This window comes from Enhydra lutris, unplaced genomic scaffold (assembly GCF_002288905.1).
Source record: "Enhydra lutris kenyoni isolate GAN:26980312 unplaced genomic scaffold, ASM228890v2 scaffoldscaffold46, whole genome shotgun sequence".
Lineage (NCBI taxonomy): Eukaryota > Metazoa > Chordata > Mammalia > Carnivora > Mustelidae > Enhydra > Enhydra lutris.
In genome coordinates, this window is record NW_019154130.1 from 10,004,824 (window position 1) to 10,029,359 (window position 24,536).

General features: G+C 51.5%; 1 protein-coding gene across 2 annotated transcripts in view; it reads right to left on the reverse strand.

The window, feature by feature from the left end:
- LOC111156507 (T-box 5) overlaps positions 1 to 24,014 on the reverse strand; it is a 44,883-nt gene extending 20,869 nt beyond the window's left edge. Inside the window, exons 1-7 of one of the 2 annotated variants that reach the window (XM_022517447.1) lie at positions 23,547 to 24,014; positions 21,663 to 21,847; positions 19,943 to 20,037; positions 17,634 to 17,753; positions 16,711 to 16,858; positions 13,126 to 13,278; positions 4,857 to 4,948 (exon numbers count right to left, since the gene is read on the reverse strand). In XM_022517447.1, coding sequence (XP_022373155.1) covers positions 4,857 to 4,948; positions 13,126 to 13,278; positions 16,711 to 16,858; positions 17,634 to 17,753; positions 19,943 to 20,037; positions 21,663 to 21,809 — 755 coding nt within the window. In that variant the 5' untranslated portion in view covers positions 21,810 to 21,847; positions 23,547 to 24,014. Of the gene's footprint in view, positions 1 to 4,856; positions 4,949 to 13,125; positions 13,279 to 16,710; positions 16,859 to 17,633; positions 17,754 to 19,942; positions 20,038 to 21,662; positions 21,959 to 23,546 lie in introns of those variants that run through there. The other variant, XM_022517446.1, reaches the window with a different exon arrangement.
- Between the last annotated feature and the right edge of the window lie 522 nt (positions 24,015 to 24,536).

The window sequence follows — 24,536 nt, forward strand, 5'->3', positions numbered from 1 at the left end:
CCATGAACCAAATAAAAGTGTTTCGTGTTACCTCGTGCTTTGCCTTGCATACAGTGGCGACCAGTCAGAACTGAGGTCGTCTGCACTTCCGCATCCCTTGAACTAGCTGTGGAGGCGCAGAGCAAGTGGTTTCTGGAGCTTTGGCTCTTCCCGGATCTACCCTCACATACAGAGAGAGGATGGCCTAGCTTGCGGCCCAGGGCTTCCCAGCCAGCCCCAGTGAGACCCGGGAATACTCTGTTACGTAGCAACAGTCATCAGGACACACGCATTACCTCCTCCACCCGTGCAACAGCTCTGGAGGTAGGTTTTGTAATTATCTCCCATTTTACCGATGAGGAAGTAGAGGCTGGGTGGAGTTGAGGGAGCCCAACCGCAGAGCTTTCCAGCCGGGGACACTGCCCCTCTGGGGGGCTGATTCACCTCTGCTGCCTCAAGAGCTGCTCCAGCGTGAGCACTTAATAAGTATGTCTTCCCCGAATAACAGACTGACAGATCCGACACTGGAAAAGTAAGTGATTCTCCAGTCCTCAGTTTCTCCTTCTGCAAAATTGGAAGAGATGCTGTCTTCTCTAGTCCCTTTTGTCTCTAGAATGTCCTGTTCTTGGAGCAACTGTCCCCCTTTCCCCCTCCACTGTGCCATCCCAGGGGGCTTTCAGAGAGCTTTCTGACCCTTACTCCAGACTTGCAGATCCCTGCCCACTTCTACCCTGACCCAACCCAGAAAACACTTCTTCCCAGCACACGCAAACCCCTCTTCCCACAAGGCCTACCTCCCACCCTCTTCTCTCCTCCTTCCTCCATCTCCCTTCCCCCCATCATTCCCACCCCCTCCCCCAAGGCTGGCCTCCAGCACCTTCCACTCTTAGGAAGTTCACAGCTTGCCTGAACACATCTTAAAGACTAAAGCAAAGGTCAAAGAAAGCAACATTTCATGGAAAACCAGGGCCTAGGTCATTTCAAACAGCAAAAGCTCCCACGCCTTTCTTGTTGGGATGAGCATTTAGGGATATTTCTCAAATTTCTGTTACTTGCATATCACCTTGACAAGTCCACCAAAATTTTATACCAGTTCTACTCTCATTTAATTACCATTTTCCCTTAAATAATCAACCTTACCTCTCCCCCGCCCTCCTCTCTCCTTCCTTCTTTAGAACTTACTCTCATTCCAAGCAACGTTGTCTCTAAAATCTGCCTGGTGTTCCCATGTCTGTATACCTTCTAAAATCTTCCCATCTGTCACCAGGCTAGAGGTCCTGCAATTTGGGAAATATTATTTGTTTAGGGTAACATGTTTTCTTAAGCCGTGGATTAACCTTTCGAAATGACCTTGGCACATATTCTAATCGGTCAGCTGGAGACAGGATTTTAAAATAATTTCATCTTCTTTTTTGTGCCTTTTCCACAGCTCACCCGTTTTTATAACAAGCGGTTCTTGCTTCTGCAACCAGAGCCCATAAATGAGCGGTGGAAAACAACTAAGACACCATCTGCATTTTCCAAACGCAGAGAGTGGGGCTCGGAGAGATAGGATGAGTGTCCAGACGTTTGCCAAGCTAATCCAGACGTTATTTATGTGGGCTACGCGCGGATCCGTGTCCGGCCCTCTCCCCTTCTTCCAACTGTTGGAATTAGAGGAAATGTCATTCCTCCTGCTTTTCCCCCCCGCGGGCCAGCTGTCACCGGGTGTGTGGGGGACAGGAAACAGGATTACAAGATGAACAGGGAACCTGCCGTTCTGGCCTGGCTGTTATCACGGCCGACTCTGGACAGCCATCTTCCCCACTTGTCACTGGGAGCTGGGACCATAGCCCAGAATAAATGCCGAGTGAGGGCAGAACTGGGAGTAATGGGGAGTCTTCCCTCAAATCAGATACACTGACTAGGAGCCAGGCACCCTATAGACATTTTCTCATATAATTCTTATAAGAATCGTGGAAAGTGGAGGCTGTCATTTATGCCCATTTTACAGATGAAGATACTGAGGCTCTGTGAGGTTAAGTCACTTGCCCAAGGTCACATGCTCACAAATGCAGAGCAAGGATGAAAGCCAGGTTCATCTGAGTCCCAAAGCCTTCTGTTGGAGACACTCTGCCTTACTCCTTCTCCTTCCTGGGGGCCATGTGCACAGGACTGGGCAGATGACCCTGTCTGTTCTTCCGGCCTGGTCAGTGCTTCGGTCAGCCCTCTGGCTCCCCAGCGCAACTCCTAACACAGCCACAAAGACACACATGGTTCTTTGGCTGCAGGTTTGCACCCAATATGTCAATTAGTGCCTACTGACTACCAGCCACCCTGTCCCACCTTTTTCTGCAAGTGCCTACCCAAAGAGGACACGTAGACAACCCCTCAGCCAACCTGCGCTGACAGGGGAATGATCGGGACAGCCAGTTCGGACCAAAGTAGAGCCATCCACCTAAATATATAACCAGCTGTGTTTAGAACCTCAGGGGAGAATCTCTGGGGTGACCGACATTTCATCTCTCAGACACCTGCCCTCCCCACCTGTCTCTCCTCCATGCCTATCATCTATCCCGTCAGCTTCCAAAATGCAGGGCCCCGGCCTGACACAGGAAAGCGCCAAGGGGTCGTGGGGATAGACATCCACAGTCTGTGGCCAGGGGGTGCCTCTTGGAAGAAGGGACAGCTCCAAGGACACCTAATGATGAACAGGAGAAGGCTGAGCAAAGAGGAAGGGTGAAAGCTTGCAGAAGACCAGACATGCTGTTCCAAGGGCCAAACACGGTGGGAAGGATACAAGCGTGAAGCATCTCCTTTAGTGTGATGGAGAGAGAGAGAGGACACAGGCTGGGGGCAAAGCGAGGGAGTGGCTGGGTCCGACGGGAAGGGCATGGCCCACCACAGGGAGGAGTCTGGGCCTTATCCTGAGGGCAACAGGAAGCCTGGGTGTGTTCTACGCTGTGGAGTAACCTTCACTGATCTGTGTTTTACAAAGATGTCTTTGGCAGATGCCTGGAGAAAGTCCTGGAAGGGTTTAAATAACTTAGGAGGCTGTGGTGAGCAAGAAAATATGAACAGCGCAGCAGGAAAAAGGGGGTGAATTCAGGCATACATTAGGAAGGCAGAATCAACAGGACCTGGTGACTGGTTACACGTGAGGGGGCGATTTACAACACCTCAAGTCCACGATCTCACCTGCTCTTGACCTTGTGGAAAGGAAGGAAGACCCCTGGTTTGCGGGCTGGAGCGGGGTGCCTTGCTTCCAGTCCCTACCTGCACGGCCTCGACCCTCACCGGCTGGAGGACAGAGGTGAGAATCTGTCAAAGCCTAAAATCCCTTAGTGACAACTAGAAGGTTGGCCCCTCTCCCTTTCTAGGATACCTTGTTGTCAACTTTTCCACGGACCATAGATTCAATCCAACTCCACTTTCAAAATGCAGACATTCAAAAAGCCAGTTGTTATTTTTTAACGATGAAAATTTAAGAACTTGGTTCTTGTAGTCACAAAAGGCATCTTACTGATCTGTGATTGGGAAGAAACCCGATTCTAAATGCAGAAATGCAGACGAGTGCGGCAGAGATAGGCACACCTGAAGGTCAGGGTGTAGTTCTTCTTTAAAATCATACAAAATCTGGGATGCCTGGGTGGCTCAGTCGGTTAAGAGTCTGCTTGCAGCTCCGGTCATGATCTCAGGGTCCTGGGATCGAGTCCCGTATTGAGCTCCTTGCTCAGCAGGGAGCCTGCTTCTCCCCTTGCCTACAGCTCACCCTGCTTGTGCTCTTGCTCTATCTCTGACAAATAAATAAGTAAAATCTTTATTTTTTAAAGTGCTTTAAAAAATAATAAATAAATAAAAGCACGCAAACTTAGATCAGGAAAGCCCGCTCACTAGAAACAATTTCCAAGGCATGAATTTCCAAACCAGTGTGAAAACGACAACACTATGGCCTTTCTCTGTTCCTCTCTTACTTAGATCCCTTATCTTTCTTTGAATGAGTATGTCTGTCCCATCTGCCTGACTCACCCTTCTCATGTCTTCCAGAAAGGATAAAGAAAAGCTTCCTATGTGACCTCATTTTATTTTGAAACACTAAACCCACCAAAAGAAGAGGGGGGGAGGCGAGGAACCCTTTCTTGGTCAAAGGAATCAAGATGTATTTCTAATTCTCTTACCATATGGTAAGTTATTTTGGAAGCATATGAAGAGGTACAGAGAATGTTTGACAAAATTGGCAATGCTCGTACAATCCTTTCAAATCAGACCAAATTCCCACTATGTACATTTGCTACAACCCCTTCTATTCATCATATCAGCGACTGTGACCACAGGATATGTAAAAATACCGAGCAATTTTTATCACCAGCTTCCAATCCCCCAGTGCCCCGGACCACCACGTGGTGTCAAATTTGTCTGCATTTCACCCCCAGGAAATCGAGTCATTAACTTCCCTTTCATTTACCAAGAGTTGTTGCCAAAAAGAAAATCATTCATCGGCTGTGACTTATGGGAAGAAAGAGAGAAAGGACAGATTTCACGAGAAGAAAAGAGAAGGCAAAGAAAAGGGAGAGAAAGCTGGAGCTTTTGTTGCCCTGCGCAGATAAAGAAGGCCAAGTTCCCTGGTGCCTTCTCCCCCTTCCCATCCCTGGAGGACACATTCCCCCCAACACCACCGCCCAGGACTGTCCCATAGGGTGAGCCACATGGGAGCATGTGGGGGTCATCAGACGGTGGGACCGAAGGTGGCTGTCTCTCCTTTTTCTTGATGGTCAACATGCCTGGGCGTCTGTGGGGAGGAAGGCGGGAGGAGGGAGGCGGCTGCGGGCTCTCCGGGGTTCCTTGCGGGGGTGAGAGGGAACATGGAGAGACAGGAGCCCAGCACTCCACCTTCTTACCTTTGCATCCTTGACATTCTGTGTAGTTCCATGTCATCACTGCCCCGGAATCCTTTGGCGAAGGGATTATTCTCAATCTTTAATTGGGTGATCTGCAGGAAGGGGGAGAGAGAGAGAGAGAGTCGGTTTTCACTCGATGGCTGGAAACGCAGCCTCTGGCGACCAAAAGAAGCAAATTAAGCCAGTCACGTCAGTGGGACCCACCACTTCATTCTAGAGGAGGCTTTGAAAAACACCCTAGATCAGACCGCTTTTAAAAAGGGAAAAAACCTGGTTTCGGTTTGCCCCTTAATTGGAGTCATATTCTGCATCACTCCAGCCGGGCTGGTTTGTTTTTTAATCCCAGCATGTTGTGTTTCAAACACAATCTTGGAGTCCCCCTCCCCCTCAGAAAGTTGGGCACGGTGACATGGTGTCCCTTGTCCCGCAGCCTGGTGACCGCCATTTGGAGAAACTTGGTTGCTTTCAAGATTCTGCTATGCCTCATGCCTTGTTCATTTCAGCTTCGCAGAGCTAGTTAGCACAGGTGAAAGCTGGTGCCGAATTAAATAAACACCCAGAGAGAGGACTGTAACATGCACGATAGCTGTCTGTCAGCTCCAAAGCCCTTCAATTTTCCAGATAAAGAAGAGAGAGCCCTGTTCTTGGAAGTGTTTGCTGCAATGCACAGAGGTTTGCAGTAGAACAGGATCTTGGGTTCAATGGTCAGAACTTTCACGGAAACCATCAACACGTAGTCTATAAGCGTGAGCGTACAAGACAGATTCTGGTGAAAGAGTACATCCGTACGGAGTCTGCTAAAATATTTCCTAAAAGCTACGTGTGAATTGAATTTTTATTTATCGAATCTCTTGAGAGCCTCCGAGGCAGCATTCGTGAGGTTCAATCACGAAAGCTTCACCATCACCATCGTTATTATATCTATAATCTTCTTATTATATAATAACATTATATAATATGTATTATTTATACTTACAATATAAAATTATATCTACAACATTGTATCTACCTGTACACTGGTCTCTGCTTAGTATTTTGATTTAAATCTCACCACTTTTTGTTTACATCTATTTTATTTTATTTAGATTTTATTTACTTATTTGACAGAGACAGTGAGAGAGAGAACACAAGCAGGGGAAGCGGGAGAGGACGAAGCAGGCTCCCCACTGATGCAGGGCTCGATCTCAGGATCCTGGAATCATGACCTGAACCGAAGGCAGCCGCTTAACCGACTGAGCTACACAGGTGTCCCCATATATATTTTATTAAAAAATATGATATCACTTCTCTCCACCTCAAAGTAGAATCATGAGCTATTCGATAAAAGGAAAACTACTATATCAAATTCTCTCTGCTGGCCCCCGCAGAAAGTTCCAAACCCAAGGCCTGCCCTCACTTTGTTGCAAGGGGAAACGAGACACTTTAAGAAATGCATTTAACACACACTGGGACTGAACTCTCTTCCTGATAGATGAGTAGAAAGATAATCAAAACGAGAACAATTTTCTGTGTTCCTGTCCTATGCAAGGACCCACAAAAACCATGTCAGCTACCCACAGTAGTAGAGTTACAGACTTTGAGAAAGTCTCTTTGAAAAGCCAGGAGTAGTAACCAGTGAATGCACCCATAATTCATCCATTTGGGGGCAGGCATTCTGGTACGTTCTGTTTTCTAGAAGAGATGGCCTTATAAGGTTTCCTTCTAACTCCAAGACTCTATAATGAACATGAAATTACTATGTGACACCCGTGGATGTGTGTATGCCTGCAATAAAAAATAAAAAACCGTGGTGCCTGGGTGACTCAGTGGGTTAAGCCTCTGCCTTGGGCTCAGGTCATGATCCCAAGGTCCTGGGATGGAGCCCCGCATCGGGGGAAAATCTCTGCTCAGCAGGGAGCCTGCTTCTCCCACCCCCCACCGCCTGCCTCTCTGCTTATTTGTGATCTCTGTCAAATAAATAAATAAAATATTTAAAATATATATATAAAATTAATGTTTTAAAAATATGTTGATTCCAAACAGACAACATTTTGGAAAAGGCAAAACTAAAGAGACAGCAAAAAGGGATCCGTGGTTTGCCAGAGATGGTGCTGGGAAGGAGGGATGGATAGGCAGAGCCCAGAGGACTTTAAATAAAACTATTCTGGTGAAAATGTAACGGTCCATACATGTCCATGATTGTACACGTGTCCACCCCCACAGAATCTACGACCCCAAGAGTGAGTCCTCATGCAGATTCTGGATGATAACGATGTCTCAGTATAGATTCATCAATTGTAATAAATGTCCCACCCGGTGGGCGATGTTGATGGTGGGGGAGCCTTTGTGGAGGTTCTCCCCCTTCGGAGACAGGAGGTCCAAGAGAACTCTGTATTTCCCACTTAACCTTGCTGTCATCTTAAAGTGACTCTAAGAATATAAGACCTATTTTAAAACTTCTAAAACAGGGGTGGTTCTTTATGGGTACACACATTCCCTCTTTCCTCATTTTTTTTTCAACTGGATCCATTCCTACAACTTTCTGATTTTGACTTGACCCTTCCAAATGAGTAGAAAGGTCTGTAAAAGTCTCTTAGGATGAGGCACCTGGGGGGCTCAGTGGATTAAGTCACTGCCTTCAGCTCAGGGTCCTGAGATCGAGTGGGAAGCCTGCTTCCCCCCCTTCTCTCTCTGCCTGCCTCTCTGCCTACTTGTGATCTCTGTCAAATAAATAAACAAAATCTTTAAAAAATAAAGTCTCTTAGGAAAACAGCCTTTAAAATGGGCACTCCTGAATATGCTTCTGTTCCAAGTCACTTAAATGGAGCTTTCTCTCCCACTCAGGTTTTGTCATTAAAAAAAAAAAAAAAAATGCCACCCCTGTCCATAAATCATGCTTTTTTTTTTTTTAAAAGGTGGCGGGGAGAGGGTTTCTCAAAATGTGAAGTAAAAATCAGGTCATTCCAAAAGGGGTGGAGGGAATCCTCGCTGCACCCCCCGCGAGTTTCATAGGCAACACGGGTGTGGTATGGGGCTGAATTAATGCCTGATCCATGACGTCACTGTTCCATCAATAGCTCAGGACAAACAATTACCGCGAGGGGGAAAAAAAAAGAAAGAAAGAAAGAAAGAAAAGGAGGGAAGGCGGGTTTTGGTATTTTTAACAGCAAAAATCTTTCACTCGAAACCATTCCTTGCACCCCAGATACGTCCTACTCCTACCTAATGTTTGAGCTTCCAAAAATATGATTGCACAGGACGAGCCTGGTTCGCTACACAGACACTTAGGTATGTGGATCCTTACGTATGTCTTGTTTGTAGACCAAGTGAGGAGGTCCCCAGGACCTAAGAATTATTACCCTGGAGAACCGTTAATACTCAAGCTCTGCAGCAGGTGAAAACATCAGCCTGATTCTGTACACCCCCGTCTCTGAAATTCCCTTCCAAACACATTGCCTGTTGGCTGGCTCGCTCACGGGCACATGACACAGTCGGATGTCTGAGTTCTACTAAAAGGCTCCCCTGAACCGACTTGCGCTAGTCACCAAATGCACTGCCTCTCCAAGATCAGCACAAAACCGGATATCCGGGGGGAGGGGGGGGGGGGGAAGGGGGGGCTAGAACAAATATAAATGCCAGCTCCAACCAGTGAGACAGAGGTTGTAAAAATTAATGAGAATAATTGTTGTGAATTCTTGCTTTTGGAAAAAAAAAAAAAAACCCTCACGAGAGCCAAAAATCTTAATTATGTCTCTTTATTAGAGGTTCATTTCCTGGTCCCAACCAGAAAGCTCATACCTCATAAATACAGATTCCTTACACAATGATTTAAGCAGGAGGAAAAATGCCTTTTAATGGCAAAGTAAGTTAATATCGGGGGACAGACATGCTTGCATACACGGCCATTGTTGCAAGAGCAGAGAAATGAAATGGCCACGTGACCTTTTTTTAACACCTAAATATTTCTAGGGCTCGTTCTGGGCGCTGCTGACAGCCTCAGTGAAAACCTCACAGAAACGTGTTTCACAGAGCAAACATCGTTGCTGCGGAAGAGTCGAGATTTTTAAATATCTTTTTCAAGCTGTCAGCCATCTGGGGAAATAATTCCCAAATCCAGCTTGGGATCACAGCTGGGCTGAGGAAACATGTCGTGTCATTAGGAGCCCCCGCGGACCCCAGTCTCACAAATGAAGGTCGCCATGTACCTGCCTCCGCCTGGAACAGCGGCATCCCAGCTGAGAAAGAGCATTCGGGAGGCATCGGTTCACTTACACTAAAACTGAGTGCCTCCTATGGTCCCAGATTGTCCTGGCAATTAAATTCCATGGATTGCTGTCCTGTCCTCGCTCGTGTAGTCAAAGCATCTTTGCAAAGAGTCCTCAAATTGATGGCATGTTCAGCGCGTGAACGCCTTCAACCACAAAGACGGACACTTGTCGTTGTTTTTCAAACATGATGAGAAGAACTTATTTAAAGGTTCAGCTCTGGGGCGCCTGGGTAGCTTAGTGGTTAAAGCCTCTGCCTTCGGCTCGGGTCATGATCTCAGGATCTCAGGGTCCTGGGGTCCTGGGATCGAGCCCCGCATCGGGCTCTCTGCTCAGCAGGGAACCTGCTTCCCCCCTCTCTCTCTACCTGCCTCTCTGCCTACATGTGATCTCTCTCTGTGTGTCAAATAAGTAAATAAAATCTTTTTTTTTTAAAGATAATTGTATTTAAAAATTTAAAATAAAATAAAATAAAAAATAAAAGTTCAGTTCTTCTGATTCTAGAATAATCGGGGAAGGCAAAGAGTTTCCCAGGGCCTGCGTTTTGGATGGAGTTGTCTTGTTATGAAGGAATTCGTCGAGCAGTCAATCCATGGGATCATCGCTCTCCCTTTGGGTGAGAATGTGTGTAATGAACGCCCCGTACTACACATTTTCCAAGGACTACCTCATTTAGTCCTCGCGATGATGAACACAAGCGATTCTCGTCTCATCCCCATTTCACAGATGAGGAAAACTGAGTAACCTGCGCAAGTCAAATGTATTTAAACCCAGGCAGCCTGCCTCCAGAGTCCCCCCTGGTCCCCAGGCAAGGGTAAGACAGCAGGTGGCCTCTGCCCACGAAGTCAAGAGTCTCCACACCTGGCCCATGTGGGACAAAGAAGGAACAAGACGGAGTCCACAAACCACACTCAGCTTGGCCTGAGTGTTTAAGTCACGTGTCCTACATCCACGCGGGGAACGCCTGCACAGGCCCTGGACTGGGCTGGAAAAACGTATGACTTTAGACTACCTCCTGACAAGGAACAGAGATGCCTTTGGTAGTCCACAACTAAAAAGTTGGGGGGCGGGGAAAGAAGAATGATGGAAAGTTGTCTCCTATGAAATCCCTCTTCCGAGGGGTGCCTGGGTGGCTCAGTGGGTTGAAGCCTCTGCCTTCGCCTCAGGTCGTGAGCCCGGGGTCCTGGGATCGAGCCCCCCATCAGGCTCTCTGCTCAGCGGGGAGCCTGCTTCTATCTCTCTCTCTTTGCCTGCCTCTCTGTCTGCTTGTGATCTCTTGTCTGTCAAGTAAATAAATAAAATCTTTTTAAAAAAAAAATCCCTCTTCCGGATGTCAGGCTAAAAAAACCTTTATGGACCCAACCAATTAAAAACAAACCAAACCAATACCCCAATTCCCATCTGTGAACGCTTTGTGTGGTTATCAGACACACATCGATCCAAATGGATATTTGGAGACACACATTTTTAGACCCGTGAGCATTTAGACACACAATCCCCTAGATTGTGCTCAAATCTCACACGTACGCACCCTACTGGGCAGACACTCCTTCAAGCGAATGGATCACTAAATATATTCACTGGGGAGGGCATTTTTTTTAAAAAAAGGAGAAATGGGGGCCGTGGGGTATATTCACAAGTGGTCGCAATGACAGCTTCATGGCTACCTACATGCCAAACTCACCAAATGGTATATTTCAAATATTGCAATTTATTGTATGACAGTTATGCCTCAAAAAGCAAAGACAGAGGGGCACCTGGGTGGCTCAGTGGGTTGGGCAGCTGCCTTCAGCTCAGGTCATGATCCCAGTGTTCTGGGATCGAGTCCCCCTACTTGTGCACTCTCTCTCTCTCTCTCAAATAAAATAAGAAAGAAAGAAGGAAAGAAGGAAGGAAGGAAGAAAGAAAGAATACACTCTCCCAGATCTAGCCTTGTTTGATGGACCCTAAGACCCTCCGCATAACTACACAGAGCTTAAGGATTCCCCCCAAAGGACCTGAGCACTCACATCTTTCTTTAGCAGGTCACTTTCAGGAATCTACTATTTCCTGTCCTTTCTGTATGAGTCTGGACTTTCTTAGTTGAAAAGAAAGAAGAAAAAAAAGAAAAGAAAAGAGAAGAAAACTAAAGAAAAGAAAAGAAAATCTGATAGATCTTTGGATCTTCTGTCAGGTCTAAGCGTGTATGTGCGCGTGTGTGTGTGTATATATATATTAATACACAGACATACATGTGTGTATATATATACACACATATGAGAGGGAGGGAAGGAGAGAGGCGTGGTAAGACTGAGTGTCCTTGTTGCTATTTTCTTCCAAATTTTTCCCCTGTGACTGTCACCACAAAGTTAAACATAGATTTACAATAGCCATAGAGGAAGCAGGTCTCTCGTAGCCAGACCCAAATTAGCCTGAAATAGTTTTGCAATTTTCAGAGTATTTGACCTTAATGTTTTTGCTCTTGTTGGTTTGACAAGTCAGGGGTGGAATTCAGAAAAATTCTTCTTCCCCTTTAAAAAGTAATTGCATTTTGGAAAGAGTGAGTTTCCTTCTGGAGGGAAGCTCTCTCAAGACTTGGGTCCCCAGACAGGACTTGTGGCCTTGAAGGGACCATCCATCACCTCTTGGCCTGCTGACTGAAAGCCCGAATTTGGAGATTACCATCTTGGAACCACCCCGGCTTTGCTGGGAGGTAAGGAGGGGTGTTATTTGACACTCAGTGTGTAGGCGGGAGGCTTTAGGGTGCTAAACCCACCCCTCACCCCTGCCCCGGCCTCTCCCACCTGGCTTCAAGGCCCCTGTAACTTCCTGCCACCCTACCCTGATCTTGCTGATGGGGACAGGAGCTGTGAAGGAAGAAGGGCGTCACCATCCCCACGTCCATCTCCTTATGGTGCCCCAGTGATCTGCCCTCACTGATCCCATATGGAAACCCCTACATTCCCCTTGAACAGTCCTCCAACCCAGACCACAGTACTTAATGCTAACAGCCTGCACCCCCATGGTGCTCCCCCCCACCCTGTATCTTGCCTTGCCAGATTCTATGTCTTTTCAGAACTCGGCTTGAGAATCACTCAATCCTGTCCTCCCACCAAGAAAATGAATCCAGGGGCACTCACGTTTCCAAAGAACAGAAGCGAACCATGACAAGTCAAGCAGACCCCTTTCTCCTGGGAAAGAAGAAAAGATCCCCCACCCCCAACCTGCAGTGATGGGATACCCTCTTCCAGCACCATTGTCCAGCTTGGAAATGCCCAAATCGGGGTGTGGATTTTGAACAGCGTGGGGTCTGCTGTTGACAGGATCGAACTGTACCCTCCTATGTCTATACCAGCCTCCAGCCTCCTTCTGGAAGACAAGGCTTCCCTCGCCTCCCTCCGCAAGCTCTGGTTTTACTGTGGTCTCATCTAACTCCGGGGAGCTGCTGGAGGGCGGGGGAAAGGGCAGGGCACAGGTCGCTGGGGTTTTTGTTCTTATTTTCTACGATGCCAACTCTGCCTCACTCTGGTCCAGGATCAGTAACCGTGGAGACAAGGAGAGAAGCACCTTGCAAACCCAAGCCCAGAGCTTCTTGGCAACTGTCACCTGCCCCAGGTCAAGCTGAAATGCATCCAAAAGGCAGAGTGGGGGAGAGACCCTCACGCACAAAAAGACGTTCCACGAAGCTGGCCCCAGGCCTCCACCCAAGAGCATGGACCCCTGCAGTAAAGTGACCTTTCTTCCTGGCCATCACTTAGTGAGTGCAGAGAGATGCGTTCCTGTATGTCACCTACAGTCTGACTAGTGTGTTGAGAGACAGAGAGAATGTCCCGCAAAACCCGTGAGTACAGTACAAACAGCTTCAACTTCCAGGCCATAGCTTGGTGCCTACTCCAGCCCCCCCCAGGAGGTCACAGCTGGTGCCCGCTGTGAGGGAATAAAGAAGCCCTTAAAGCTTAAAAGTTTCCACAAGCAGCGACCCCTGCATTCTCCTGCAATGGCACGGGCAGCAGCCCCAGCACATGGTTCCCGGGCCTCGGGCTTACCTTGTGGTTCTGGTAGGAAGTCACTGCGATAAAGGCCGTCTCAGGAAAGACGTGGGTGCAGAATGCAGTATTTTTTGAGCCAAATCCATTATTTTCATCCGCCTTCACGATGTGTAATCTGGGTTGGTATTTGTGCATGGAATTTAGAATAATCTAAAAATAATAAGGAAAATGAGATTGTAAGAAAAATCAAAACTCCTTTGTTTCCCGATAAATCCCCTCTCTCCACCCCTAAAATTCACCTCCTTACACAGACTCTCAAAAAAAGGTCTGATTTTTTTTTCCTCCTGTTTTGAAAAGGGGCCAGTGATTTCATTAAAAAGAAACATTTCAAAAATGACAATTTCCAACCCAAAAAGCCAGGGTAATATTCCAGGAATCTACCCAAAGCACACACGGCAGTAAATCAGAATTCTTAATAAAGTTTGCTTAATAAATTAACTCCTGCATAGGGCACACACACCCCCCCACGCAGCCCACCACCACCACCACAGGAGAAACAAGTCTGGAGCAAGGAACTCGTGACCCAGGGGCAAGTTTAAGCATCAATTTTGGAACGACAGGGGAGAAGACACAAACAAATAAACAAACATCCTCCCCCCCCTGACAAAAAAAAAAAAATTCCCTCACATAGATGGCAAAGGAAAAGATCAGTGTTTGCAGAACTGGAATAAAAATCACAAGCTTGGTCCTTCATTAGAAGGTGCAAAGTAGAGTCAATGAAAAAAAGACGATAGTGGGATGGGGAGTGGGCCTCCAAGGATGATGAGACTGGGGGGAAGAAGCACCCCCCCCATCCTACTGCCACCAAAGGAGGGCCTGCTTCTCTCCTGGTTCCCTTTCTACGACTTTATCAACATTTCAGGATCCACAGTCGGAATTATCTCCAGACTTGGCCCCAGACAGAACCATTACATCTGCTTTCTTGGGAAAGTGCTCTTTCTCCTTCCTTTCCACCATCTCCATGTTTGGGGGTGCTCCCAGGGACAAGCAGGGTCTTACTGTTCCGGCTGCACCTCTAATAGGACTACTATGATCAGTATTAAGAGGGAGGGGGGCTCCAGACTCCCTCTCTGCTGGAGCAGGACTAGTCCTAGGAGACGAGCATCTTTGCTAATAAAACTAGCTTTGGGGTTTTGAAGACGCCTGGCTTTTGATGATTTCAGGAGGCTGAGAACGCGAATTTATCAAATCGCTCGGATACAGACCCACCGAATGGGCCAATAGCCGCGCTGAATGGGCTGAAAAACTGGCCTGCTTTTTCCCCAGCGCGGGGGGCGGGGGGGGGGTGCTGTCCCGGTGTCTTTGATTATTTGCGTTGATGACCCTGGGGCAGGGTCCTTGGGCCAACCCTTGAGACCCGCCCAGAGGTGGGGGAGGGGATGCGGGGAGGACCCGGGGCCCCGCGGCTCCCGACGACCCCGGCTCTAATCTCTGGCCGCGCGGCCGGGCCGCCTCCCTGGCCGATAGCGACGCCGGCCGGGGCGGCGTGGCGACAGAGAGACGCAGCAGGGCCGCCGCAGCCCCCGGCCGGCGCGGCCATCGTCCCGGCTTAGCCAAATTGCTTTGACGGCCGGGGACAGTGTGGAGACATCAGCGCGAGGGCGATCTAATGGCTCCTAATTTCATTAGAGCGGCTCTGGACTCCGAGTTCGGAGCTGGGGGGGCAGGGCTGCGTGGCAACGAGGGAGGCCAGGGGGCCACCCCGAGCACCCTCGCTCTCCCGCGGGCTCGGGGGGACTGGAAACTCGCAAGGGTGCCGGGGCCTGGTTGCCTGGCCGCGCGCCTTTCCCAGGCGCCCACCCCAAAGGGCACCGCCGGGCCCGCAGAGGGAAAGCCAGGCGCCCGAGTCCCACTGCCCGGCACCAAGGTTGCACGGAGTCCCCCCGACACACACAAAAGCGTCCTATCGAGCCTCCACAGGGCTTCCAGCCAGACGGGGAAACCATCCCGATTCTTCCCGGAGCTTCACCCAGATAGTCCCGGTTCTGCGCCCGCAGGTACGCGTTACCCCCGCCAGCCAACGCCCCTGAAGCTCGAGGGCATTTTGGCGCAGGAATGGTCCCGCCCGCGGGAAGCGGCAGTCCGTCGAACTGCCTAGTTGAAACCGGAAGGAGGCCCGCCGTTTTGCACTGAAACGGCCCTTGGCACCCTCTGCTCCTTCCCCAGCGCGCAGGAAGGCAATGGGCCTTCCCTTCTCTCTTTCCCAGAGGCCAGCAGTTCAAGCTCGCACCGACCACGTGCAGAGAGACAGCGGCTGCCTGCATCAGTCCCAACCCCACCACTGACCCTGGCGGTTCAGCCCTAAGGCCCCACAGGAGCAGAAGAGGTGTGGTGGGGACCTTCACACACTGTCCCTCTACGGAATCAAATCCATTCAACCCCAGTTCCCTCAACTGAGGACCATGTGTTTGTTGATTCTTCCCTCTAATTTCCACTCTTGGAATTAGAAAGATCAAGCCTCAAATCCCTGCTCCAAATTACAAGCTGTGTGACCTTGGGCGGGTCCCCTCCCTTCCCCTGGACTCCCATTTATAAAGGCTGCATATTTGTGTCCTCATTTCTAAGTTGCTATGAAGGCCAAATGCCCAAAGACCCCCTTGATGGTGGAATCATCAAGCCAAGGGTTCTGGACACACTGAATTCAGTCAGAGACGGTGTCCTGTCCTGGCGATCAATCACTGCCAATGAAAAGATCTAGAGACATTTTCCTCCAAATCAGTGTTTTGTTCTTCATTTGTTTTTTGTTGAGGAAGAGAATCTAGGTTAAGCGAGAGAATCTGCTAAAAGCTACACATTCTCTTGGAAGGTGGGGGGCAGCACACTCAATGCTCCCCATGCAGATTCGGGGGCTCACCAGGCTGCTCTGAGGGAGGGGGGCCCCTGCGGACTCCAGGTTTGGGACTCTGGTCCAAGCTGACTTGCTCTGGGCATGGTGGGGGCAGGGAGAGAGGCTGGAAGTTGTTGGGAGGAGAAAAACGGATAAACCCAATATATCAGCTAAAAGGGGGCGCCAGGGTTGGCCTCTGGCAGGTTGGTTTCCCCATCTGTAAAAGAGGGAGCAGGTGGCCCGGGATCTCCCTGTCAGTTGGAACATCTCAATAATAAGACAGGATTTGGAAGTGAGTAGGGAAGGCGTCCATGGCTCCCACCATGGTCCTGTCTCTGGGCAGACTATGCCAAGTCCCCACTGGGCTAGAAGGACTGGGTTTTCTGAGGTCTGAAATACACAGCCCACCACACCTCATCACTGGTGAGCCTGAGGTCCGGACCAGGGATGTGCGCTTCAGTCTCCCCCAGGGCCCTGGTCTCCTGCTCCCTGGGAAAGGCAGCCCCAGAGCATGGGACGGTGGGCCACAGAGAGGACTGCACAGGAGAGCACTGGAACCAGAAGGGAAGAAGACCGGATCAGGGAGACTGAGAGAGGAAAAGACCCAGATGCGTAGAGTGGGGCAAGGAAAAGAGAAAGGTGAGTGTAAGGAGGCAAGAAGAGAGCGCAAACTGAGGGAGCCCGCAGAGGGAAAGGAGAGAGGGCAAGACCCACTGACTGGACAGACAGACTTGAGAGCTGCACCAGGTACTTACATGCCCGAATGGGTCCAGGTGGTTGTTGGTGAGCTTGAGTTTCTGGAAGGAGACCAGCTGCCGCATCCAATGCGCTCCCGTGGCCGGCGAGTCCGGGTGCACATAAAGACGGCCGGGCATGGCAGGCTCCGCTTTGCCCGTCACAGACCTGGAGCAAGGAGGGGCGGAACCCGCCCAGACTTAGCATCCTGGCATGCTGGCCTGCTGGCCGGGGTCCTGGGCCCGGCCAGGCAAGAGCTGCTGAATAGGAGAGTGATCTGGAAATGGCATAACCCTTGGGCCTCCCCTGGGCCTCTGCAAGCCAGCGTCCAGGCAGGGCCCCCATCCGGCTCATTCTTCTTTGGTCTCACTCCTCCCCCTGCACCAGGGGTGCCACTGCCAGCCTCGCAGCCTCTTGCTGACCAGGGACCACCAGGAGGTTCTGGAAGTCTGGACAAAAAAGTCTAAGCAAAGTCCTTGAGGGCTTTCAAACGGGCCTTGCCATTCGAGCCTCTCTGCATGCTTGGCAGCCAAGGAATGGACCTCTCCTCTCGTCCTGTTTAATTCAAATACCATGGCCGAACCTTGCAATTTCATAAAAAGACATGTTCGAAGCAGGTAACTCATAAAAAATAACTGTAAATGGTTTTATGCCCCCAGAAATACTTCCAGCACTTGGAAACAATACCCTTTTCTAAAAATCCACAACCCGCGGGTGCAGCCACAGATATAGGCCCTTGACTTACTCCGAGCCTCAGTTTCTTGTCTATAAAATGGGGACTAATGGCTGCTGTTTCTTCCTCTCAGGGTGGTCTGGGATAGCACCAAAAGCCGCTGGCACACAGTAGGACGTTCAAAAACTGTTTCTTGGTTCAATGAGGGGAGTAGGGAGTCTGGCTTTCCACTCCCCCTCTTCCCACCTGCTCATGCCGGTAGGTGCCTACCATTTGTTATCTGCGAACTTGTATCTGTGGTCATCTGCTGGAACGATGTCCATGAGGAGAATATATTTCGTTTTGGGATTCAGGCCCGTCACCTTCACTTTGTAACTGGGAAACATCCGCCTGGGAGAGAAGGGAAGGAAGACGGAGAAAGGGAAGGGGGGAGAGAGAGAGAGAGAGATTGAGAGAGAGAGAATTTTACTGCCAATCCAGTAAAGAGCACGTCTACACATTTTCATGAAAGCAGCAGCTCTTCCAGAAGCGCGTGGGGAGAAAAGTGGCCCCCGCTCCGCTCTTGGCAAGATCCATTCCAGGTTTCCCTTGAAGTTTTGGGGAGGAGATAGGCCCCGAGGTGAGCAGGAGGCTGGTGACTATTTGTAACCAGGAGGAAAATAGAAAGCTGGAGGCCAAGGCTTCTAGAAAGAAACACTTGTGTAGAAGGCTCTGCTTGGAACCTCCATTTCTGCTCTTTGTAAATGCTCTTTTCAGAGCCAGAGACCTACTTACTAATTTAGGGGTAGAAGGAGCCCTTTTAGGGGAAACGCTGGCGTTCTGCGTCCAGACAGGTGGTCCGGTCGCTGAGCCCACGGCTCCCACCTCATGAGGACACAGGGCTGTGTGCGCCCTCGGGACTGCACACCCGTGGGTGCCCATACAGCTCCCGCCCTCGCTATGGTCCTCAGCCGTTCCCAGAGTAGAGGTCAGTGGGTGACCTCTGCCACGAGGCTCTAGCCTAGCCGAAATTTATTTCTAAATGCCCCCCAACTTCTCCGACGTGCCTGGCACTCTTCCTCGGAGAGTCTAAACACTTTGGCCCTCTGCAAAGGAACTCCAAACCCATCCAGGTCTAGTTTCGGAAAGGCCAGAGCTGGAACCGGGATGGGGTCACGGGCGGGTGGGTGCTGCGTACCCTGTCCTTCTGGGTTCTGGGACGTGCGCTCCAAATTCCCAGTCCTCCTGTGGAGGGAAAGGGAGGTGTGCGTGCCCGGGAAAGCCAGCAAGGACAAGCTGCTGGATCCTGGCTCACCCAGGGATGGTGGGAAGGGGTGAGTGAAGGGAGGCCTTGGAGCCGGGGCCAGGGGGTGTTTACTGGGGGTATTTATCTGGCAGAGCACGTGCGCCTGCCCATGGGCGCAGGAGAGGCTTCCCAGGCCTTTTATAGTTAAAGCCCCTCAGCTAAGGCTGAGGGCAGAGGGGGCCCGGCTGTGTGTGTCCTTCCTGGGCAGAATGGGAAGAAGAGCTTAGTTTTTCAGTATAAACAGAATGCGCCTCCTGGTTCACTCGGGCCGACCGGGGGAGAAGACGTTGTTTAATTTCAAATAATAATAAATGTCACTGTTGTCAGTTTATTGCGGGAGGCTTCAGCTGGAGAACGGGGGTGGGGGGGTCGTCTGCCCTAGCGGCTCCTGCCTCCCCCTTCACACGCTCAGCAGCTCGGGCCTACTGGCCTCTCCGGCTTCACGCGCCGGCTTCACACGCCCGGTCGGGGCTGACTCTGGGCTTTCTGCCCTTCGGGACGCAGAGGGTCGGTCCAGCATGGGGAGGCCTATGGTGAGGCTGTCCCCAGGCCTGGGCAAACTGGCACTCGGAAATACAGAGCTGCAGGACCCTCCCCCCAGCCTCCCCATCTAGCACTTCTAGCAGAAAAACTGCGAGCCTTTAAGAGGAACTCTGGGGTGAGTGTCTTGGCGAAACTGCTGAAACGGCCGTGCCGTGTTTATCGGTGTCTGTATATAGAGCCCGGCCGAGCCCCAGTTCAGTTTCAAAGGCTTCGCCTGCTTTCTATAAACAATGAAAGAGGTAGCTAATACATTCAGCGATTCCGAGTTTGGCAATCGCGTGGGACTCTGGACCCGCTCCAAGGTCAGGGAGGGCGGGAAGGAGGGTGGGGGCCGGGAGTCGAGGCTGGAAGTGGGTCTCATCTCTGAGCCGACTCCGCAACTCTCTGGTTTCCCGTTCTCTCTCCACTCTGGTCCTACTGTCTCCCATTACCAATCCGTCCTCCAAAAGCGTAGCCCCCCCGCCAAGCTCTCGATTCTTCTGTATCAGGCGGAAGACGTGCCCTGCTTTGGAGGTGAATCTTGAAGGCGTTTTCCCCCACCAGGGGTGGAAGTCACTGGAGAAGTTCTCCAAGCAACATTAACCCAAATCGGGTCACACAAAAACACATTCATTCTCTCTCTCTGCTCTCTTCTGTTCTCTTGCCTTTTTCTCTGCCCCTCTGGCTTCTCCAGGTCTCCCTCTCTTGGGTCTCCGAGACACCTCTCCTTCTCCGTATCCCCCTTGATTTTCCCAGGCCCTCCACAGCTCACCTCCCAGCTTTGGTTATGATCATTTCCGTGCCTACTTCGTGAAATTTCAGCCACAGTTCTCTTTCGTGGAGAAACACCTTGATCCCTTCCATGCCCTTTAAGAAAGAGAGAAAAGTCACACAGACAAGCCCCAGGAGCAGGGGCCTTTCCTTCCCAAACGCCCCCAAACACGGACGTCTTCTTCCCTCCGGAGCCTCTGGGCGGCCCCCAGACCACGGCAGGGCTGCGTGGACTCTGGGGCGTAGGGTAGGAATCCCTGTGCAGGCCCCGTGCGCCACCGCACCCCATGGTGCACTGCTGTCTCCTAATGCCACCAACACAAGGCCGGAGAAGAGTCCCCACACATCAGGGTGCTCTAGCATGCCCGTGGGAGGACAGACTGAGACCAAAAGAAAAAGGGGGGGGAACCAATCTCAATTCCTTTCAGCCAAGATGCGGCTAAAAAAAACAAAAGCAAAAACAAAAATGCTCGATCTCAAAAAGCCCACTCAGAACATCTTTCCACAGACACCCACACGGGCACACACAAACACACAGATGTGCAAATCCCGTACAGCGGGGCAAACATAGACACACGTCAAAATCTCAATTTAAAAAATGTTTCCATAGGATGATAGGTTCCCACAGTCCAAAAAATTAGTCTGCAAATGTCTCTATTAACAAACCTTCCAGGTTCTCCACACATCCAGCTTTGTTCACTTTGAGCTGTTCTGATTCCGGGCACAGCCGAAACTGCTCAACATTTTCACTTTCAACTAAAAGCTATTTTACAAAACCGGTGCAAAAAATATACAGACACGAAAACCTCTGTTCTGCCATAATCTGTAACTGTCTCCTGAGCGGATTTGCTTTTCCGAAAACAAAAACGATCTGAGTTTCCCAAACTCTGTGCCCACTGCCCTCGGCTTCTCTATAACCCTACACGCATTTTCCCGAGATGGGAAGGGCCGAGAAACAGGTGATAAAGTAGGCAGGAAAGACATCAATCGATCGAAATCCCAAAGAAAGGTTTTGGCTACATCCAAGTTTCTGTGCTGGTCAAGTCACCCTCCTTTGCACCATCTGACGCCTTATGTAAATTATCAAGAGCTGCACGGGCCGCCTTGACATCCAGGGCGCCCGGGGAAGAGGGTACAGAGAGTGCGCGGAAGCCTCACCCTCTACTGGGGCCCAGCTTCCAGCCAGGGGAGCCTGTGGCTCCCAACAGCCTCCCAGCACACCCCTGCGCTCCCAGCCCCCAGCCAGGGCAAGCCAGCCCTCCAGAGCCTGACCCAACACAAACAGTGCAACTCCCGGGTCTGGGCGGTGGCGTGGAGGAGGCCCGTGGAGGCGAAGGCTAGAGCAGATCTGAAGAGGGGTCAAGCCATCGCTCACGCCGGCCTGAAGCGGCCGCTGACCCAGCCCTTAATGAGGTGCTCAGGGCTGAGTCTACACCTAGTGCAGCAGCGAAGCCACGATCTGGGCTATTGTTAGCCAGCCCCAAATAGCCAGATAATTAAGCCCTCTTTAACAACCTAAATGTATTTCCAAAATCCTCTAGCCGTAAAGATTATTGTCACAATATACTGGTATTTGGGGATGCAAGGCGTGGAAAGGTGGAAAGAGTGCGGATGGAAAGGAAAGGGGACAATTGGGGGCGATGAGTAACCCACCCCCACCCCCTCCCCCACAGGAGGGCCTCTGGTTCTGCAAAAGGCCGGGAGGCTAGAGGTCTCCTTACCTGCTGGGTGAAGGCGGCCTGCGGGGACGCTGGCGACTTGCTGGGGGCCCCCAGCGCGCTCTCGGGTTTGGAGTCACAGGGTAGCTCTTTTGAGTCAGGTTCCAAGGGTGTGTGCGCCAGGCCAAAGCCCTCGTCTGCATCAGCCATGGTGTGTCCGGCGCCCTGTGCCCGCGCAGGGTCCTGCTCTGAGGACAGGAAGCAGAGAGACAGAGACAGAGGCAGAGAGACAGAAGAGACAATTGGAAACTCTGTTCTAATGACAGGAGGGGGCAGACAGGCCCCCAGTTTCCAGCTCCCAGCACTTTGGTTCCCAGCTGAAGGAGGCTGCAGGAGGTCCCCTTATTATTATCATTATTACTCCTTTCTGAGCGCACACAACCTCTTGCGAAAGAGCGGGGTCAGAACGGGAGGAGGCGAGGCCCGCATCTCCCCTGCGCAGGCTCCCCACGATAAGCCAGCTGCCCGTCAAATTTGTCTGGACTTCTGGAAGAGCCAATAAAGATAAGGCCTGGGTATTTTTGGAAGCCATTGGGTACGAACCAAAAACAAAACAAAAACCTAGTGTCCTTTTAGAATTGTTTTTCTTCCTCAAATTTACAGAAGGACATCACAGCTCTGTTTATTAAAACTCGAACGAGGCATATTCTTGGGCAGCAGGCAAAATGTCTGCAACATCCCGCCTCTTGCAAAACCAAAAACAGAGGAGGGAAAAGATCTGCAGATCGAGAGACCAGGTCCGCGGGAGAATTCACGTTCATCCTTTATCAGTTACAGGCTTTAAAATTAAAAGTCCTTCAACAGTAAGAGTCCTCCCCCCTTTCCCCAACTTTTAGCAACGGTTAAAAAAAAAAAAAAATGAAAAGTAGCCCAACGGAAAGGGCAGGAAAGCAGCAGCGGCGGGGCCGTGCGGAGGGAGACGCGCTCCGGGGCGCCGGCGGCCCGCACCCCACCGCCTGCTTCGGAGGCGCGTTCTCCCGGGTTTCTCGGTTCTCCAGCCCGGGACGGGCATTTTTGACGAGCGGCCAGGCCGAGGGGAGTTTCTCTGAGCTTCAGCCGGGCCTGGCTCGCTGAAACTGCAGGCCCAAGCTCGGGGGACAGACGAGGGTCTAATGGGTCCCAGATAAATTCTGGGCTTCCGGCGTTGGATCGGCCTCCTAGGTCGGGCGCAAGGGGTAGAATGGCCCAGGTTGCAGGCTTATGAGGTTGGAACACGAAAAGTAACAGCTGCAGAACTGTTCAAGCCCAGAGGAGCCTGCCTCTTGCTCTGATCGCTTTCCAATCTCCTCCACATTTCCAAGTAAGGATTTCCTCCCTCAAAACCCGGTTAGACTGGGAAGGGAGCGCCGAGGATGGCCCCCCAAAGCTTAGCGGCCGCTCCAGCAAGGGGCTGGATCCCACCCAGGGCTGCGGGGGCCCGACACCCAGAGCCAGACTGAGGAGGACGGCTTCCGAGGCCCAACTCCCCAAGCAGCTTCCCTCACCACACCCTCGGGGTTCGGGAGAGGCGGTGACGGGAGCCCCCAGCAGCCAGCTTGCAACAAAAGAACCCGGAGCAGCCGTTCCCCCACGTGCGCTCGCCTCCGCCGCCGGCCGCAGGGACAATCGCAACCAGCTCGCCCCGGTCAGGGTCGGGCGGCAGCTCCGGGACTGGCGGGGGCGAGCTAGATGCGGTTTGACAGAACCAGGCCGCGCGTCCTGCAAACCTCCACGCTGCTCCTGGGCCGCGCGCCTCCCCGGCTGACCATGCGCCAGGAGCTCTCTGCAAGCCGGGTTCTGCCGCATCCCGGGCAGGGCTGGAGTCCCACCGACCGCGCCTTCCCGGAGCCGATTCGGCTGGAGGGGCTCCCTCCCCGAGCCTCCCCTGCCATCTGCGGGTACGGTTACCTCGCTGGGCGAAGCCGGTGCATTCACCAAATCCCTTCTTGCTCCTAGCAGGGAAGCCAGCGGCGAGGCGGGGGCGCGGGCATGGTGGCTCCGGGGGGGTTTATGCCCGGGACTGTTCGCCCAGACTAGCGGCTACCGCTGCGTACAAAGGATCACCCACCGCTGGAGCCTCGGCAGGGACTGCCCACCTCCAACACACACCTCCTCCGCTTTGCGTTAGCTCACTCGCTCTCCCTAAAGACTTCCAAGTTGTCAGGCGCCAGAAGAGCTCCAAGGAACGCAAGCAGCAGCCTCCAGGAGCACCCTCAACGTTAAAACCTCAGCGCCCTGCTTCTAACTTGCACACTCCGGAGGAGAAGCTGGGGAGACAGGAGGGAGCTGTGGGAATGGGCAAAGTCCTTTCTGGGCGCCGCTTTCAGGGTTAAAGTTCTGGAATCCAAGGAAAGAGAGTGTCTCTCTCTCTCTCTCTCTCTCTCTCTCTGTCTCAGAAATACAAGCCGACTCAGCTGAGCTCAGTGACGTTGGGCTGCCTTGATGCTTACAAAATACTGAAATTGCCTATCCAACTAGCTCCCACTGCACACAGCCTGCCTCTGCCTCTTTCCCGCCCCCCTCCCTCCCTCTCTCGCTCGCTCCCTCTCTCCCTCCCTCTCTCCCTCTTCTCACTCCCTCCCCCAACCACCTTTTCCTTTAGATTTCCCGAACACTCAAATCACAGCACTACTCTCAAACCCAGACCTCGAGATCACCCCTCCTCTCCACCCCCTTCCCAACCTCCATCCATCTCCGCTGCTCTGAGCTCGGCTCGGTGGCTGCAAAAAAAATCCTGCACAAATCATCGCAAACCCACTCGGCTTCTGCCTGGGAAGTAATGTCGGGGACAGGGCTGTGCAGAGAACGCAGTCTGAGCACAGCACGCATCGTGCCCCCTCTGCAGCCTGGCCCACGTTCTCCTTCCAGCGCTGACCTCAAGACAGAGCTGCGTGACCC